Source organism: Hemitrygon akajei, unplaced genomic scaffold (genome assembly GCF_048418815.1).
Source record: "Hemitrygon akajei unplaced genomic scaffold, sHemAka1.3 Scf000071, whole genome shotgun sequence".
NCBI lineage: Eukaryota > Metazoa > Chordata > Chondrichthyes > Myliobatiformes > Dasyatidae > Hemitrygon > Hemitrygon akajei.
The window spans coordinates 2,188,375-2,206,786 of NW_027331957.1; the positions used below are offsets into that span (position 1 = coordinate 2,188,375).

At 48.6% G+C, this 18,412-nt stretch overlaps 2 protein-coding genes across 3 annotated transcripts in view; one reads left to right on the plus strand and one right to left on the minus strand.

Moving 5' to 3' along the window:
- The window catches only part of LOC140722177 (uncharacterized), a 33,442-nt gene extending 28,560 nt beyond the window's left edge, over nucleotides 1–4,882 (plus strand). The window contains exon 4 of one of the 2 annotated variants that reach the window (XM_073036968.1): nucleotides 4,771–4,882. In XM_073036968.1, coding sequence (XP_072893069.1) covers nucleotides 4,771–4,797 — 27 coding nt within the window. In that variant the 3' untranslated portion in view covers nucleotides 4,798–4,882. The remainder of the gene's footprint in view (nucleotides 1–4,770) is intronic. The other variant, XM_073036967.1, reaches the window with a different exon arrangement.
- LOC140722181 (NACHT, LRR and PYD domains-containing protein 3-like) overlaps nucleotides 1–18,412 on the minus strand; it is a 73,559-nt gene that overhangs the window by 43,621 nt on the left and 11,526 nt on the right. Inside the window, exons 3-7 of the mRNA XM_073036972.1 lie at nucleotides 15,870–16,301; nucleotides 15,136–15,296; nucleotides 13,174–13,345; nucleotides 13,009–13,074; nucleotides 4,819–6,556 (exon numbers count right to left, since the gene is read on the minus strand). Coding sequence (XP_072893073.1) covers nucleotides 4,819–6,556; nucleotides 13,009–13,074; nucleotides 13,174–13,345; nucleotides 15,136–15,296; nucleotides 15,870–16,301 — 2,569 coding nt within the window. The remainder of the gene's footprint in view (nucleotides 1–4,818; nucleotides 6,557–13,008; nucleotides 13,075–13,173; nucleotides 13,346–15,135; nucleotides 15,297–15,869; nucleotides 16,302–18,412) is intronic.

Here is an 18,412-nt window from a genome sequence, read left to right on the forward strand (position 1 = left end):
AGATCCCACAGGAGGAAGGCGGATGGTGAAGGGAGATCCAACAGGAGGAAGAGGGATGGGGAAGGGAGATCCCACAGGAGGAAGGGGGATGGGGAAGAGTGATCCTATAGGAGGAAGGGGGATGGGGAAAAATGATCGCTTGGGAGGAAGCGGGATGGGTAAAGGAGATTCCACACGAGGAAGGGGATAGGGTAGAGATATCCCACAGGAGGAAGGGGGATGGGTAAAGGAGATCCCACACGAGGAAGGAGGATGGGGAAGAGAGTTCCCAAAGGAGGAAGGGGGATGGGGAAGAGAGATACCACAGGAGGAAGGGGGATGGGGAAGAGAGATCCCACAGGAGGAAGGGGGATGGGGAAGAGAGATCCCACAGGAGGAAGTGGGATGGGGAACAGAGTTCCCACAGGTCGAAGGGGGATGGGGAAGAGAAATCCTACATGACGAAGGGGGATGGGGAAGAGAGATTCCACACGAGGAAGGGGATAGGGTAGAGATATCCCACAGGAGGAAGGGGGATGGGTAAAGGAGATCCCACACGAGGAAGAGGATAGGGTAGAGATATCCCACAGGAGGAAGGGGTATGGGTAAAGGAGATCCCACACGATGAAGGGGGATGGGGAAGGGAGACTCCACAGGAGGAAGGGGATGGGTTATCGAGATCCCAGAGGAGGAAGGGGATGGGGAAGAGAGATCCCTCAGGAAGAAGAGTGATGGGGATGAGAGATCCCACAAGAGGATGGGAATGGGGAAGAGAGATCCCACAGTAAGGGTGATGGGGAAAGTGATCCGACAGGAGGAAAGGGATCGGGAAGAGAGATCACACAGAAGGCAGGGGGATGGGGAAGAGAGATCCCACAGGAGGAAGGGGGATGGGGAAGCGAGATCCCACAGGAGGAAGTGGGATGGGGAACAGAGTTCCCACAGGTCGAAGAGGGATGGGGAAGAGAGATCCTACAGGAGGAAGGGGGATGGGGAAGAGAGATCCCACAGGAGGAAGGGGGATGGGTTAGAGAGATCCTATAGGAGGAAGGGGGATGGGGAAAAATGATCGCTTGGGAGGAAGGGGGATGGGTAAAGGAGATTCCACATGAGGAAGGGGATAGGGTAGAGATATCCCACAGGAGGAAGGGGGATGGGTAAAAGAGATCCCACACGAGGAAGGGGGATGGGGAAGGGAGATTCCACAGGATGAAGGGGATGGATTATCGAGCTCCCAGAGGAGGAAGGGGATGGGGAAGAGAGATCCCTCAGGAAGAAGAGTGATGGGGATGAGAGATCCCATAAGAGAATGGGAATGGGGAAGAGAGATCCCACAGTAAGGGGGATGGGGAAAGTGATCCGACAGGAGGAAAGGGATCGGGAAGAGAGATCACACAGAAGGCAGGGGGATGGGGAAGAGAAATCCCACAGGAGGAAGGGGGATGGGGAAAGTGATCCGACAGGAGGAAGGGGATGGAGAAGAGAGATACCACAGGAGTAAAGGGTTCGGGAAGTGAGATCCCATAGGAGGAAGGTGGATGGGGAAGAGAGATCCCACAGGAGGAAGGAGTTGGGAAGAGAGATCCCACAGGAGGAAGTGGTTGGGAAGAGAGATCCCACAGGAGGAAGTGTATACGGAAGAGAGATCCCACAGGATGAAGTGGTTGGGAAGAGAGATCCCACTGGAGGAAGGGGTTGGGAAGAGAGATCCCACAGGAGGAAGGGGTTGGGAAGAGAGATCCCACAGGAGAAAGGGGGATGGGGAAGAGAGATCCCACAGGATGAAGGGGGATGGGGAAGAGAGATCCCACAGGAGAAAGGGGGATGGGGAAGAGAGATCCCACAGGAGGAAGAGTGATGGGGATGAGAGATCCCACAGGATGAAGGGGGATGGGGACGAGAGATCCCACAGGAGAAAGGGGAATGGGGAAGACAGATCCCAGAGTAAGGGGGATGGGGAAAGTGATCCGACAGGAGGAAGGGGGATGGGGAAGAGAGATACCACAGGAGTAAAGGGTTCGGGAAGTGAGATCCCATAGGAGGAAGGTGGATGGGGAAGAGAGATCCCACAGGAGGAAGGGGGATCTGGAAGAGAGATCACACAGGAGGAAGGAGTTGGGAAGAGAGATCCCACAGGAGGAAGTGGTTGGGAAGAGAGATCCCACAGGAGGAAGTGGTTGGGAAGAGAGATCCCACAGGAGGAAGTGGATACGGAAGAGAGATCCCACAGGATGAAGTGGTTGGGAAGGGAGATCCCACTGGAGGAAGGGGTTGGGAAGAGAGATCCCACTGGAGGAAGGGGTTGGGAAGAGAGATCCCACAGGAGGAAGGGGTTGGGAAGAGAGATCCCACAGGAGAAAGGGCGATGGGGAAGAGAGATCCCACAGGATGAAGGGGGATGGGGACGAGAGATCCCACAGGATGAAGGGGGATGGGGACGAGAGATCCCACAGGAGAAAGGGGGATGGGGAAGAGAGATCCCACAGGAGGAAGGGGGATGGGGAAGAGAGATCCCACAGGAGGAAGGGGATGGGGAAGAGAGATCCCACAGGAGGAAGAGGGATGGGGAAGAGAGATCCCAGAGGAGGAAGTGGATATAGTAGAGAAATCCCGCAGTAGGAAGCTGAATCAGGAAGGGAGATCGAAGGGGAGGAAGGAAATCAGGAAATAATTCTACATGGGGAAGCGGATGGGGAAGAGAGATCCCACAGGAAGAAAGGAATGGGGAAGAGATATCCCACAGGAGGAAGGAGATCGCGAAAAGAGATCCCTCAGGAGGAAGGTGAATGGGGAAGAGAGATCCCACAGGAGGAAGCTGGATGTTGATAAGTGATCCCGCAGTAGGAAATGGGATGGGGAAAAGAGATACTACAGTTATGGGGAGATTGGGAAGAGAGTTCCCACAGGTGGAAGGGGGATAGGAAAGAGAGATCCTGCAGGAGGAAAGGTCACGGGGAAGAGAGATCCCACAGGAGGAAGGGGATGGGGAAGAGAGATCCCACTCGAGGAATGGGGATAGGAAAGAGTGATCCTACGGGAGGAATGGGGATGGGAAGGAGAGATCCCACCGGAGGAAGGCGGATGGGGAAGAGAAAGCCCACAGAAGGAAGTGGGATGGGGAAGACAGATCCCACAGGAGGAAGCGGGATGGGGAACAGAGTTCCCACACGTCGAAGGGGGATAGAAAAGAGAGATCCTATGGGAGAAAGGGGAATGGGAAGGAGAGATCCCACAGGAGGAAGGCGGATGGTGAAGGGAGATCCAACAGGAGGAAGAGGGATGGGGAAGAGAGATCCCACAGGAGGAAGGGGGATGGGGAAAAATGATCGCTTGGGAGGAAGCGGGATGGGTAAAGGAGATTCCACACGAGGAAGGGGATAGGGTAGAGATATCCCACAGGAGGAAGGGGGATGGGTAAAGGAGATCCCACACGAGGAAGGAGGATGGGGAAGAGAGTTCCCAAAGGAGGAAGGGGGATGGGGAAGAGAGATACCACAGGAGGAAGGGGGATGGGGAAGAGAGATCCCACAGGAGGAAGGGGGATGGGGAAGAGAGATCCCACAGGAGGAAGTGGGATGGGGAACAGAGTTCCCACAGGTCGAAGGGGGATGGGGAAGAGAAATCCTACATGACAAAGGGGGATGGGGAAGAGAGATTCCACACGAGGAAGGGGATAGGGTAGAGATATCCCACAGGAGGAAGGGGGATGGGTAAAGGAGATCCCACACGAGGAAGAGGATAGGGTAGAGATATCCCACAGGAGGAAGGGGGATGGGTAAAGGAGATCCCACACGATGAAGGGGGATGGGGAAGGGAGACTCCACAGGAGGAAGGGGATGGGTTATCGAGATCCCAGAGGAGGAAGTGGATGGGGAAGAGAGATCCCTCAGGAAGAAGAGTGATGGGGATGAGAGATCCCACAAGAGGATGGGAATGGGGAAGAGAGATCCCACAGTAAGGGTGATGGGGAAAGTGATCCGACAGGAGGAAAGGGATCGGGAAGAGAGATCACACAGAAGGCAGGGGGATGGGGAAGAGAGATCCCACAGGAGGAAGGGGGATGGGGAAGCGAGATCCCACAGGAGGAAGTGGGATGGGGAACAGAGTTCCCACAGGTCGAAGGGGGATGGGGAAGAGAGATCCTACAGGAGGAAGGGGGATGGGTTAGAGAGATCCCACAGGAGAAAGGGGGATGGGGAAGAGAGATCCCACAGGAGAAAGGGGGATGGGGAAGAGAGATCCCACAGGAGGAAGGGGGATGGGGAAGAGAAATCCCACAGCAGGAAGGGGGGTGTGGAAGAGAAATCTGACAAGAGGAAGTGTAATGGCTAAGAGAAATCCAACAGGAAAAAGGGAGATGGGGAAGAGCGATCCCACAGGATGAAGGGGGATGGGGAAGGGTGATCGCACGGGATGAAGGGGGATGGGGAAGAGAGATCCCACAGGATGAAGGGGGATGGGGAAGGGTGATCGCACAGGATGAAGGGGGATGGGGAAGAGAGATCGCACGGGATGAAGGGGGATGGGGAAGGGTGATCGCACAGGATGAAGGGGGAAGGGGTAGAGTGATCCTACAGGATGAAGGGGGATGGGTAAGAGAGATCCCACAGGATGAAGGGGGATGGGGAAGGGTGATCGCACGGGGTGAAGGGGGATGGGGAAGTGTGATCGCACGGGATGAAGGGGGATGGGGAAGTGTGATCGCACGGGATGAAGGGGGGTGGCATTTGTCACAATTCATCTCAATCTGATTTACTGCAGTTTTACCCAAATCCGTTTACTTTGAAACAGCACAATGGAACCGTTTCACAGTTCTGAGTGAGAGATAAATCAAGTTACCTCAACTCCTGGCACTTGTGCAGCCCGGGTCCCAGCCGCTGGATTCCTTCACACTGAATGTTGCATTTCTCCAGGTCGAGGTGTTTTATTGTATCACAGAGTCCGATGGCATGAGACAGGACCGCGCAGTCAATCGGGGTCAGTGTCATTCCACTGAATGAAAGTGTTTTCATAGACCCCAGTGTGGCCTGAGCCAGTCCACGATTCTGAGACTCAAACAGGTAGTGCAATGTGTTCAGGAGTCTCCTTCTACCAGCTTCACTCCTCTTGTTTCTACTCTGGCGTTTAACCTCCTCCTTCACCCAGTCAATCACCCGGCAGGTTGTTTGATGAGGAAATGGACCCAGAAACTCCTCCAGGCCCCGAGCTGTCATTGGGTTGGAGAGACCAGCAACAAAACGGAGAAATACCTCAAATCGCCCATCTTTTGTCTTGTGGGCTTCAGTGAGGAATTTCAGGATATCCTCGGGATGTACAGTCAGGAATTGTGCGACTGCAGCTACAAACTCTTGAATGGTGAGGTGTGGGAATGTGTACACCACACTCTGGGCAGAATCCTCTCTCTCCAAAAGCTCCATCAGGAACCCGGACAGGAACTGGGAAGGCTGCAGATTGAACTTGATCAAATCTCCGTCTGCAAACACAATCTTCTTCTCGGACACTCCTCTGTAGGCCATCTGACCCACCCTGAGTAACACATCACGGGGTTTCTCAATCTCACGGCCGTGATTTTTCAGGATGTTGTAAATATAGTAGGAGTACAGTTGAGTGATCGTCTTGGGAACTCGCTGCGGGTCCCTGACTCTTTGTGTGAAGAAGGGGCCCAGTGTCAGAGCGAGGATCCAGCAGTAGGAGGGGTTGTAGCTCATAGTGTACAGGATCTCGTTCTCCTTTATGTGTTTGAAAACAGCTGCTGCCACCGTCTGATCTTCAAAATGCCTGTTGAAATATTCCTTCCGTTCCTCACCAACAAATCCCAGGATTTCAGCCCAGACACCGATCTTTGCCTTTTTCAATAAATGTAACACAGTGGGGCGGGTTGTCACCAGCACTGAACACCCTGGGAGCAGCTTGCCCTGAATTAAACTGTACACTATGTCAGACACCTTGCACCGGAATTCAGGATCTGTGCATGAGTCCTGAGGGTCCGTGTTTCTCCAGCTGTCAGCAAAATCAATTGTGTCGTTGAATTCATCCAAACCATCAAATATAAATAGCATTCCCTCTGGGTTCTTCCACAGTGATTTCAGGACATTCCCGAGGTAAGGATAGAAAAACAGCACCAGGTTCGAGAGGTTTATTGTACAATTGATCGTGTTTAAATCTCGGAACTTGAAACTGAGGACGAACTGGAACTGTTGGTAAATTTTTCCCGTGGCCCAGTCATAAACAATCTTTTGTACCATTGTGGTTTTCCCGATCCCTGGGACTCCGGCCACTGCTGCCGAACTCCCAGATTTGGATTTACTCCGGGAAAAGCTGCTCTGGAACAACTGATCAGTCCGGATTTTTTCCAACTCCTTGCGGAGATGTTTCTGTCTCCACTCCTCGTGGTCTCTGCCTCTTGCCAGCAGCTCATGTTCCACCAGTCTCCGATCTCGAACAGTAGAAATGACCGTGAGTTCAGCGTATCGATCAATCAGCTGGAAAACCTTCACCTTCTCCGTCATCAGGATCGTTTTCACTCTCAGTGTCTCAGTTTGTGCCCGCAGAGTCTCCTTGTGTTTCTGTTGAACATCTTCATGGGAACAGAGAACATGGTCAAAATGTTAACTAGCTCAACTGACAAAGAACTTTATAACTACATTTCAATATTCAGTGTTTGAGGTTACATGAATTAATTCAATGCTTCCATGGATATTAGGACAGAAAGTAAAATTCTGTTCACAGACACTGGAACTAACAGCGATGATTTTCCCAGAAAAATATCCAATCCTCATATTCTGACACTAATTACTGATGAAGGTGAACATTCCCCGGATATCCTATTGCAATCCTGACTGCACTCCCGTTACAACATTTCACTATATTTAAAGCATTGTTGCGTCGTTAACAGATGATGTTAATGTTGACCTGGTGTGGGAATATGGAGAGCAGGACAATGTGCATTTTGTCAAAGCTGCACACTGGGGTGTCACGGGTGTTCACTGCTCTTGCATCAAAACAGGAGCAGAATATGCCGGAAATACTCAAGTTGGGCAGTGCCTGGGGTAGAATCGCAGTGAACCTGCGGATCGATAACCCATCGGAATGACAAGAAAGAAAATGGCTAGTTTGCAGTCCAATCGGGACACTCCGATATGGAGAGGAAGCTTTTGCCGATGCAGCAAGCTCCGTCTCTCCAAGCATCCGATGTACACAGAGGAACGGCAGAGACTGACACAGCTTGGCACCAGAGGTGTTTCAGGAGATGCCAGTCTGCGTTTAACATTATTTAAGACTGCCTCAGGGGCTCTGGATCCACTGGGTTTACTCCCAAACTCTTCCCCATGAGGAGTAGTTACAGAGCCGTGGATGTTTGAGATCAGAGCTTTCCTGTTGCTGGGTGAGCTGCCAATCACGGCCGACCAGACCCATCTGCCCAAAGCAACTGGTTGTAAGGAATCAGTAACCCGCCTTTACCCTTTCTCCTGTCGGAAGAAACGCTTTCACCGGGCTTAGTGGCTGAGGCAAACGCCTGCATCCCAGCTGCCCGTTTTCCTGCTGTTCCCACGTCTGCAGATCCCAACAGTCACCAACGACCGTGCCATCATTCAGCAACACACACACACACACACCCCCCCCCCCCCCCCCACCTCTACCAGGGAAGAGACAAGGACAGAGGGTATGCTTTGCTTCATGGTCATGAATGCTTGGTGGAACCCCGGGATGTCCATGCCCTCAAATCCTTTTGTTCCCCGGATCTGGAGCACCTGGTGCTGCTGTGTAAACCTTTCAGGTTACTGCAGGAGTTCCCGGCTGTTATTATCACAGCTGTGTAATACGTCCCCCAGATGTGTGTTATTGTCACCGAGGGGGAATGTTTGCCACCAGTAACCAGTCAGGATTGCCCAAACCAGCAACTCTGGATCAGCCGTTCCGTGTGAACAGCACTTGCCGCGTGACCGACAGCTTACGTTGCCGGTGATCAGCTGGAGCTCAGGAAACGCAGCTCTGATCTGTGCAAATTCATCCCGACAGCGAAACGACAATACAGAGACAGGATTCAGGGACAACTCTCCGCCAACAACACACACAGCTTATGGCCAGGTCTACACACCGTCACTGATTTCACAGCTCAGTGCAGTGATGCTGCCTCTCGCCCAGAGGAGCTAAATCTTTTCACACTCGGTTCGACATCGCCGACACTGAGCCCCCGAGGAGAGCCGCCAAAGCGGTCTGCACATTGGTCATCTTTGAGTCTGAAGTACGCGGGTGTTTCCAGCGAGTGGACAGACACAAGGCTGTGGGAACGGGCGGCATCCCAGGGGGATTAATCGGGATTTGCGCGGGACAACTGGACAGGTGTGTTTACAGATATTTTTAATCTCTCCCCCTCAAAGTGTAGAGTGCCCTCCTGCTTCAAATCATCCACCATTGTCGTTGTACCTGAAACCACCAAGGCAGCATGTCTGAACGTCTGGCGTCCTATCACATGTACCTCAATAATAAGCAAATGCTTTGCGAGGCTGTCTATGGACTACATCTGCAGCTTGCTGCCACACGCACTGGACCCACTACAATTCTCCTACTGACACAACCGATCGACACAATACTCACTGCTCTACACACTGTCTTTAAACATCCCGAGAAGAGGGATGTCTATGTGAGAATGCTGCTCTTGAACTGCAGTTCAGCATTCAACACCATCATTCCCTCCAGGCTTGACCAGAAGCTCAGTGACCTCGGCCGTCACCCTGTCTTGTGCAGCGTGATCGTGGAGTTCCTGTCAGATCGCCGGCAAGTGGTAAGAGTGGGCTCCCTCACCTCTGCCACTCAACACAGGAGCCCCTCAGGGCTGTGTCCTAAGCCGCCTCCTTTATTCTCTGTATACGCATGACTGTGTCGCCACCCACAGCTCCAATCTGCTAATTAAATTTGCTGATGATACTACATTTATTGGCCAAATCTCAAATAATACCGAGGTAGCCTACATGGAAGAAGTAGATAGATAGATACTTTATTCATCCCCATGGGGAAATTCAACCTTTTTTCCAATGTCCCATACACTTGTTGTAGCAAAACTAATTACATACAATACTTAACTCAGTAAAAAATATGATATGCATCTAAATCACTATCTCAAAAAGCATTAATAATAGCTTTTAAAAAGTTCTTAAGTCCTGGCGGTTGAATTGTAAAGCCTAATGGCATTGGGGAGTATTGACCTCTTCATCCTGTCTGAGGAGCATTGCATCGACAGTAACCTGTCGCTGAAACTGCTTCTCTGTCTCTGGATGGTGCTATGTAGAGGATGTTCAGAGTTTTCCATAATTGACCGTAGCCTACTCAGCGCCCTTCGCTCAGCTACCGATGTTAAACTCTCCAGTACTTTGCCCACGACAGAGCCCACCTTCCTTACCAGCTTATTAAGACGTGAGGCGTCCCTCTTCTTAATGCTTCCTCCCCAACACGCCACCACAAAGAAGAGGGCGCTCTCCACAACTGACCTATAGAACATCTTCAGCATCTCACTACAGACATTGAATGACGCCAACCTTCTAAGGAAGTACAGTCGACTCTGTGCCTTCCTGCACAAGGCATCTGTGTTGGCAGTCCAGTCTAGCTTCTCGTCTAACTGTACTCCCAGATACTTGTAGGTCTTAACCTGCTCCACACATTCTCCATTAATGATCACTGGCTCCATATGAGGCCTAGATCTCCTAAAGTCCACCACCATCTCCTTGGTCTTGGTGATATTGAGACGCAGGTAGTTTGAGTTGCACCATATCACAAAGTCCTGTATCAGTTTCCTATACTCCTCCTCCTGTCCATTCCTGACGCACCCCACTATGGCCGTGTCATCAGCGAACTTCTGCACATGGCAGGACTCCGAGTTATATTGGAAGTCTGATGTGTACAGGGTGAACAGGACCGGAGAGAGTACGGTTCCCTGCGGCGCTCCTGTGCTGCTGACCACCGTGTCAGACCTACAGTCTCCCAACCGCACATACTGAGGTCTATCTGTCAAGTAGTCCACTATCCAATCCACCATGTGAGAGTCTACTCCCATCTCCGTTAGTTTGTGCCTTAAGATCTTGGGCTGGATGGTGTTAAAGGCACTAGAGAAGTCAAGGAATGTAATCCTCACAGCACAACTGACCCCATCTAGGTGAGAGAGTGATTTGTGCAGCAAATACGTGATAGCATCCTCCACTCCCACCTTCTCCTTATACGCAAACTGAAGAGTCAACACCCTGACACAATGGTGTCAAGAAAACAACTTCTCCCTCAATGTCGGAAAAACGAAGGAGATGGTTGCAATGTCGCAAAATCAGGAGGAGTGGAGATAGGCTAACCCCTGTTGACCTCAATGGATCTGGGGTTGAGAGTGTGAACAGCTTTAAGTTCCTCGGCAGAAACATCACTGAGGACCTCACGTGGTCTGTGCACACCAGCTGTGGGTGAAAGAAAGGCACAACAGCACCTCTTTCACCTCAGATGGTTGAGGAGGTTTGGTCTGGGCCTCCGAATGCGAACAATTTTCTACAGGGGTGCAACTGAGAGCATCCCGACTGGCTGCGTCACTGCCTGGTACGGGAACCGTACTTCCCTCGATCGCAGGACTCTGCGGACAGTGGTGCGGACAGCCCAGCCTATCTGCAGATGTGAACTTCCCACTATTCATGACATTACAGAGACAGGAGGGTAAAAAGGGACCAGAGGATCATTCTGGACCCAAGTCTCACCACGCACACACTGTCCCAGCTCCTCCTATCAGAGAAACGGTACCGCAGCTTAAAAGCCAGGACCAACAGGCTCCGGGACAGCTTCTTCCACCAGGCCATCAGACTGATTAAATCACGCTGATACAATCCTGTTTCTACAATTGTGCTGCTGGCACTGAAAACAGTTTTCACAACTTCTGTCCCTGATATCAAACCTGATTCTGAGAGTTTTTATCTGACTGTTGTGTCATTTGTTTTCGATCTGTGACGCATCATACTCACACCGTCCTATTTCGTATCAAAGTGCGCTCCAGTGCACATGGTGTCTGCTAGAAATTGTTCTTTAAGTTCTTACTTTTCTTTGCGTATTTTCTAGATCCGCTTCAGACCAGGAAACTATACCAAAAGAATCCATCAATATGGGCCCAGTGAATGTTTACTCCCTTTGTTATACTTTTACTGTTCAGCTCTGTTTGGCAGATTTCCTTCATCCTTGATGTAAATTCAGATTTTCCTTTATCACAAGATGGTCTATTTTCCTTGCTTATTGATATCCTACGTATATGTTTCATATTCATCCATCGGCTGCCTTGTATCCTGATGCCTGTTTGATATTCTGCCGGCTTTATTGCACCTTTCTTTATGTTTCATGTTCTGTACTTTTCTAGTCTCAAGTTTATACCTTTGGAAATTAGTTCCATTATTTGAATTATTTGTCTTAGCTTTACTGATGCAAGAGCAAATAATTTCGAATCATCAATGTATAGCAGTGTCAAGGTATAATTTGTTTTTTTTTCTGATTTTATACCTGAGATTTCTCCGTTTCAGTAAATTATGATCGGGTTTAAAGCCGGACAAAACCATAGTGGGCTTAAAGATTCACAATGGGAAATCCCTACATTTATTTTGATAACGGTGGTTGTTAATAGGGTGATTATTGTCCACCAGTGCTTTATTAGATGTTGTTGAAATTTCACAAGTCTTGGATGAATCTTATATATACTTGGAACTTCTGTTAACCAACCAAGGGAGAGAATCAAATGTTTTTTGATACAATATAACATTGAAAGATGTCTGCTTTCCTCAGTGTTTGATATAGAATTACATAATTGATTATCAGTTGTTCCTTAAATTCGTCCATAAGCTAAAGGTATTCTTTCTGCTTTTCTGTACGTATTATGGTTATCTAAATAAGTGATTATTGTTTATGAGATACATAATGTTGCAATATTATATATAAATTTTTCTTATTATTAGGAGCCAGTAATAACATAGTAGGTGACCATTCAATAGTCATAAATGCAGAATTAAAGCTGTCCTTGAGGCTGCTGGTACGTACCTTCAGCTTTTTATATTTTTTTGCCGCATGGGAGTATGAAAGGCAGAATGTTTGAGGGTTCATCAGCAAGGCTTTGGGTGGGGTCTGTGTCTGGCTAACTTAATTGAGTTCCTCCAGGAGGTGACAAAGGTGATGGATGAAGTTACAGATGGATGTTGTCTACTTGGATATTGGTAGAATCTTTGACAAGGTTCCCAATGGGAGGCTCATACACAAGGTTAACATGCCTGGGAACTGTGGTGAATTGCCCTGGCTGGCGGGGAACCATATTGTGAGAAATTGCTTTCGCTGGCGGGTTGTGAATCTGTGAAAAAATTGTCATAGATGGCAGAGGAAGACAGGTCAATGGGTATACTAAAATGTAGGTCTATGTTCCTGATTCGGAAGAACGTCAACATTTACAGAAGGCAAGATAATGGGGTTGAGAGGAATTGCGGAGCAAATTCACTGAGCTGAATGGCTTAATTGTCTGCTTAAGTCTGATGGTTTTAAGGTGCATCTAGAGTATTGTGTTCACTTCTGATTGTCCAGCAGTGGGAATGATTGGAGAGGGTGCAGAACAGGTTCACCAGGATGTTGCTTGGATTCGGTGGCATGTGAGGTAAGTAGAGGTATGAGAATCAGAATTGAGTGCAGCTGCTATTACGAAGAAGGTGCTTCGGAATCTGAAAGGTCTGAAGAGAGAAAGGTCACCTGGACTGGGTCATACAGTGTGTCAGGAGCCTGTCTGGGGTGTGTGGGGATTCCCAGAGCGTTAGGACCCGGAGTGGAGGGTTCAGAGACACAAGGGCTGGATTAATACATTAACAGCTGGAACAGCTGGAAAAATACACTTTACAATGTTCAGGCTGCAACGAGAGATCTGAATTGTAACCTGAAACCAGAGATCAACGAATGATTGATGGTGGATTTTCGTTCCCAGATTCTGCCAAGTCACAGTCTAACATTTGAGATGTGGTTTGAACGGAACATTTCATCACTCACCTATCAGTTCAGTGGGTAACTCAGACAACCCTTGTGCGATGTTTATGTATTCCTCTGGGTCAGGACCTGTTTAAATCAAAAAAAGAGTTCATGAAAACAGAACTAAAATAATTACAACTATTCAGTTCAATGTGCCTTTGTGTTCAGTGCGTGGTTTTAACATACCGAGCTCCTGTATTTCCCTCAGTATCCTGTCCAGCTTCGGTAACTCAGTCCTCCACATCACAAAGGATTCCCACATCGCCCTCCGGGCCCGGGAGCCTTTGCCATTCACCAAACTGAGGAAGAGTCTGGAACTCTCTGTCCGGTTTCCCTTCTCTGTCAGTTCAGTGACTTTCTATAAAAGCAAACAATTAACTTATTGTGGAGTAGATGGACAGACATGGCGAATCTCACAGATTAATATTCATCCTGGATTAATGAGCTGAGGTGAGTTTGACCGACGGTGCTGATAAGATGCAAAATTAATTTTAGACTGAATGCCTGTTCAACAGTCCAGATATGCAGCCCTTGCACTTATGTCATACAACGATATGACTATTACAGCACAGTAACACAGTCCGTGCCGAGCGCTTACTCTCACCTAGTCCCACCTACCTGCACTCAGCCCATAACCCTCCATTCCCTTCCTGTCCATATACATATCCAGTTTTTTTAAATGCCACTTCTACTGTAAGCTCATTCCACACAGTTACCACTCTCTGAGTAAAGAAGTTCCCCCTCGTGTTACCCCTTAACTTTTGCCCCCAACTCTCAACTCATGTCCATTTGTTTGAATCTCGCCTACTCTCAATGGAAAAAAGCCTATCCATATCAACCCTATCTATCCCCTCATAATTTTAAATGCCTCTATCAAATGCCCCCCCCCCCTGAAACTTCAACGCTGTAAAGAATAAAGACTTAACTTGTTCAACCTTTCTCTGTACTTAGGTGCTGAGACCCAGGTAACATTCTAGTAAATCTCCTCTGTACACTCTATATTTTGTTGACATCTTTATGAATAATTCGGTGGCCAGAACTGTACACAATACTCCAAATTTGGCCTTACAAATGCCTTGTACAATTTATCTTTACTTCCCAACTCCTGCACTCAATGCTCTGATTTAAAAAGGCCAGCATACCAAAAGCTTTCTTCACCACCCTATCCACATGAGATTCCACCTTCAGGGAACTATGCACCATTATTACTAGTTCACTGTGTTATACTGCACTCTTCAATGCCCTACCATTTACCATGTATGTCCTATTTTGATTAGTCCTACAAAAATAAAGCACCTCACACTTATCAGCATTAAACTCAATCTGCAAACTTTCAGCCCACTCTTCTAACTGTCCTAAATCTCTCTGTAAGATTTGAAAACTACTTCATTTTCCACAACGCCACCTATCTTAGTATCATCTGTATACTTAGTAATCCAATGTACCACCCCATCATCCAGATCATTAATGTATATTGCAAACAACATTGGACCCAGTACAGATCCCTGAGGCACACCACTAGTCAACGGCCTCCAACCTGACAAACAGTTATCCACCACTACTCTCTGGCAACTCCCATCCAGCCACTGTTGAATCCATTTATTCCTTTAATATTAATACCTAACGATTGAACCTTCCTAACTAACCTTCTGTGCGGAACCTTGTCAAAGGTCTGACTGAGGTCCGGTACACTGATAAATACAGCAGGTGTGAGAGGAGAAGGTGACTCTGAACCTGCAGTTCCCAGTGCTCCCCACCTGAATAGCTGAAACAGATCTACTGAAGACAAAGGTCTGACTGAGGTCCGGTACACTGATAAATACAGCAGGTGTGAGAGGAGAAGGTGACTCTGAACCTGCAGTTCCCAGTGCTCCCCACCTGAACAGCTGAAACAGATCTACTGAAGACAAAGGTCTGACTGAGGTCCTGTACACTGATAAATACAGCAGGTGTGAGAGGAGAAGGTGACTCTGAACCTGCAGTTCCCAGTGCTCCCCACCTGAACAGCTGAAACAGATCTACCGAAGACAAGTCAGAGATCAAAGTCTTTAATGCCATGCAGAACTCATAGAACGTGCAGGAGATTAATATCGATCACTATTCCCTCTGATACCAGCAGTTCGGTGACAATACACTAAATACACTCACCTCATTTTCTTCTCTACTGAAATGTCCCTCCTTTGTCAACATCCAACCGAGTCTTTCAACTTTTTCTTCAATTGCATGTTTGAGTCTGTCCCTGTAGAACTTGGTCAGTTGGTACAGTCGATACTCGCCCCCCTCTGCCAGGAGGTCGGAGATTGTAAACTCTGGCTCGGCGAATATAAAATGAGAATGTAGTCACAAACTCAAATCTCGCTTGTCTCCACCGCTCTCACCCAGCCCTAACAAACCAGTCATGTCTTGAACCTCAATGTTTACCTGCTTTCTGCTGGAAACACGTATTTTGCCCTAATCTCCAACACTGGCCTTAAAAAACCGACCCATCAATGCGCTGTGCTAGACGTTCCCAAAAGGAACCCATTCACCAGATACCTGTCTCTCCCACCGTCCCACCCACTCACCGATTTCAGTTTAAAATGGGCAATAAATGTTGGGACTGTCGCTTGCCAGAGATACTCTCTCTATCCTGGCGAATACATTTCCCATAACTCATATCCTGGAAATTCTCTCTTATCCGGATACTGCATTTCCTCCGATACACATCCTGGAAATCCTCAGAGCAGGTAGGACATTTCCTGTAGTGCGGTAACCGGTGCCACACTACACCGCATGCACCACGCCCACACTTTATCCCTCTCTGACCAACCCTCCAACAAGGAATCACATTTACCCACTTCCCACCTCATTCTGCGAACACATCACCCTCGTGTTTCACTCACCCACTCCCTGTTGGGCACTTGACAATTCCGTGTTTAATGAGTTTCCGAGCTGACAGGCAGTCGCCTCACTTGTGCCGGTTCCAGGGTCCTGCTCAGTGTCTCTGACGTCACTGTCTCTGGGCTGACAGGCAGTCGCCTCACTTGTGCCGGTTCCAGGGTCCTGCTCAGTGTCTCTGACGTCACTGTCTCTGGGCTGACAGGCAGTCGCCTCACTTGTAGCGGTTCCAGGGTCCTGCTCGGTGTCTCTGACGTCACTGTCTCTGGGCTGAATTTGCTCCTCCTCCTCTGCGGCCGGACCGCATTCCATTGGGACATTGCTCTCAATCTGACCCTGCTTTGGAACCTTGCTTCCCGTGTCTCTATCATCTTCCCTCGATGAGTTGCCTGGTAAAAACCTCTTGAGTACTTTCTGTACCGGATTTAATTTCCCACCTGCAGTAAATGATGAATTGCAGGTTTAGAGTGATTTATACTCGAACAAGGATTCACAACGGGTGTCTGCAATGGAGCCAGGAACCCGGCTGACCGGATTTGGAGTGGGACTGTGCTGGTGAATGTGAACCACACTTCCTGCCAGGTGACCATCACGGTAAGCCAGTGAGTGGATACATCCACTCCCAGTAAAAGAACTGGATAGACACAGTAATACTGATCACCGACTACGCATTAGCTGAACACACCAATAACCAGCGGTTATTAATGGAAAGACATTAGGTGATACCGGGAATTATCATTGGGATTATCTCCCACAAACATAAATCTCCCTGGATCACAAACTGTCCAGCCACCTGTATCACTCACAGACAAGCCACTGGATCACTCGTGGTCCGATCCTCCAGATCGAATGTTTTCCGGTTGCTTTCTCACACACTGTCTTGTACCCTGGGTCAAAGACTGACCACTGCCTTGAGATGGACAACGTCCAGTCCCCTGGGTTACAGATTGAACATAACCTTGAAGCCCATGATGCCTGGTCCCCTGGGTCTCATCATGTCTCCTGGATAATAATTGTCATGTAGCAACTATACAAGTCATTGGCAAAGGGAGAGTCTTGCGTGCAGTTCCAGTAGCTGAACAAAGTCTCGCTGAGAGAGCTTTGCATTTGCTAAGGATGCAGTTGCTAGCAATCTACAGGATGGATGTGATTCAGCTGGGAAGAGTGTTGGGGAGATTCACAAGTACGTTACCGGATGGGGTTGTTTGTTATCTGGTTCGGCTGGGACAGTTTGCCCCGGAACACGGGAGCTTGAAGGGTAAACCTGCACACGTAAAACAGAATCAGAATCAGGTTTATTATCACCGGCATGTGTCGTGAAATTTGTTAACTTAGCAGCAGCAGTTCAATGCAATAGGTAATCTAGCAGGGAAAAAATAATAATGATTAAAATTTTTAAAAAGTACACAATTAAACCAATTATGTATATTGAATAGATTTTTAAAAAATGTGCAAAAACAGAAAGTCTGTATATTTTGAACAAAGTTAGGTAGTGTCCAAAGATTCAATGTCCATTTAGGAATGGGATGGCAGAGAGGACGAATCTGTTCCTGAATCACTGAGTGTGTGCATTCAGGCTTCTGTACCTCCTCCCTGATGGTAACAGTGAGAAAAGGGCATGCCCTGGGTGCTACACGTCCTTAATAATGGACGCTGCCTTTCTGAGACACCGCTCCCTGAATATTTACAACTTCCGGCAGCTTCTCTCGGTCCTGTGCAGTAGCCCCTCCAGACCAGACAGTGACAGACCGATGCAGACCACAAATGAAGTGTCTCCTGATCCTCAGCCATTTCCAAAGCTGGCAATGTTCTCGGCTCGGCTACAGAAAACAGAGTTCGGAAACCCCCCTCATCTACTTTGCGCAGCGAGGGGGGAGTTGAGAGCTGCCCGGACAAAACCTGAAGTGTTGTATTATCGCACAATCTCTGAAATCCAGGAAATGCTCTTGTCACCTGCCTCTGAATTTTGTAAATGAAAGTTGAAGATGTCTTTCACCTCTAAACAGGCCCTGATGTGCAACAAACACTGAACCTAGATAATGTTGTAGGGGTGGAACTGGACTCTCTGATGGTGGTGTCTGAAAAGAGGATGCTGTCCAAGTTGCATGCCATCTTGGAAAATGCTCCCCTCCACTCCATAATGTATTGGTTAGGCACAGGAGTACATTCAGCCAGAGACTCATTCCACCGAGATGCAACACTGAGCGTCATAGGAAGTCATTCCTGCCTGTGGCCATCAAACTTTACAACTCCTCCCTCAGAGTGTCAGACACCCTGAGCCAATAGGCTGGTCCTGGACTTATTTCCACTTGGCATGATTAAATTATTATTATTTATGGTTTTATATTGCTATACTTCTACACTATCTGTGGTTGGTGCGGCTGTAACGAAATCCAATTTCCCTCGGGATCAATAATGTATGTCCGTCTGTCTGTAGACTTTTACATAACAAACAACACCGCTGTCACATTCCTGTTCGTGTTTCACTCTCACGCTGCTGATTCGGGGTCTCCGGCTCCTTTCACTCAGGTGAAGCTTTGCCTGGTGA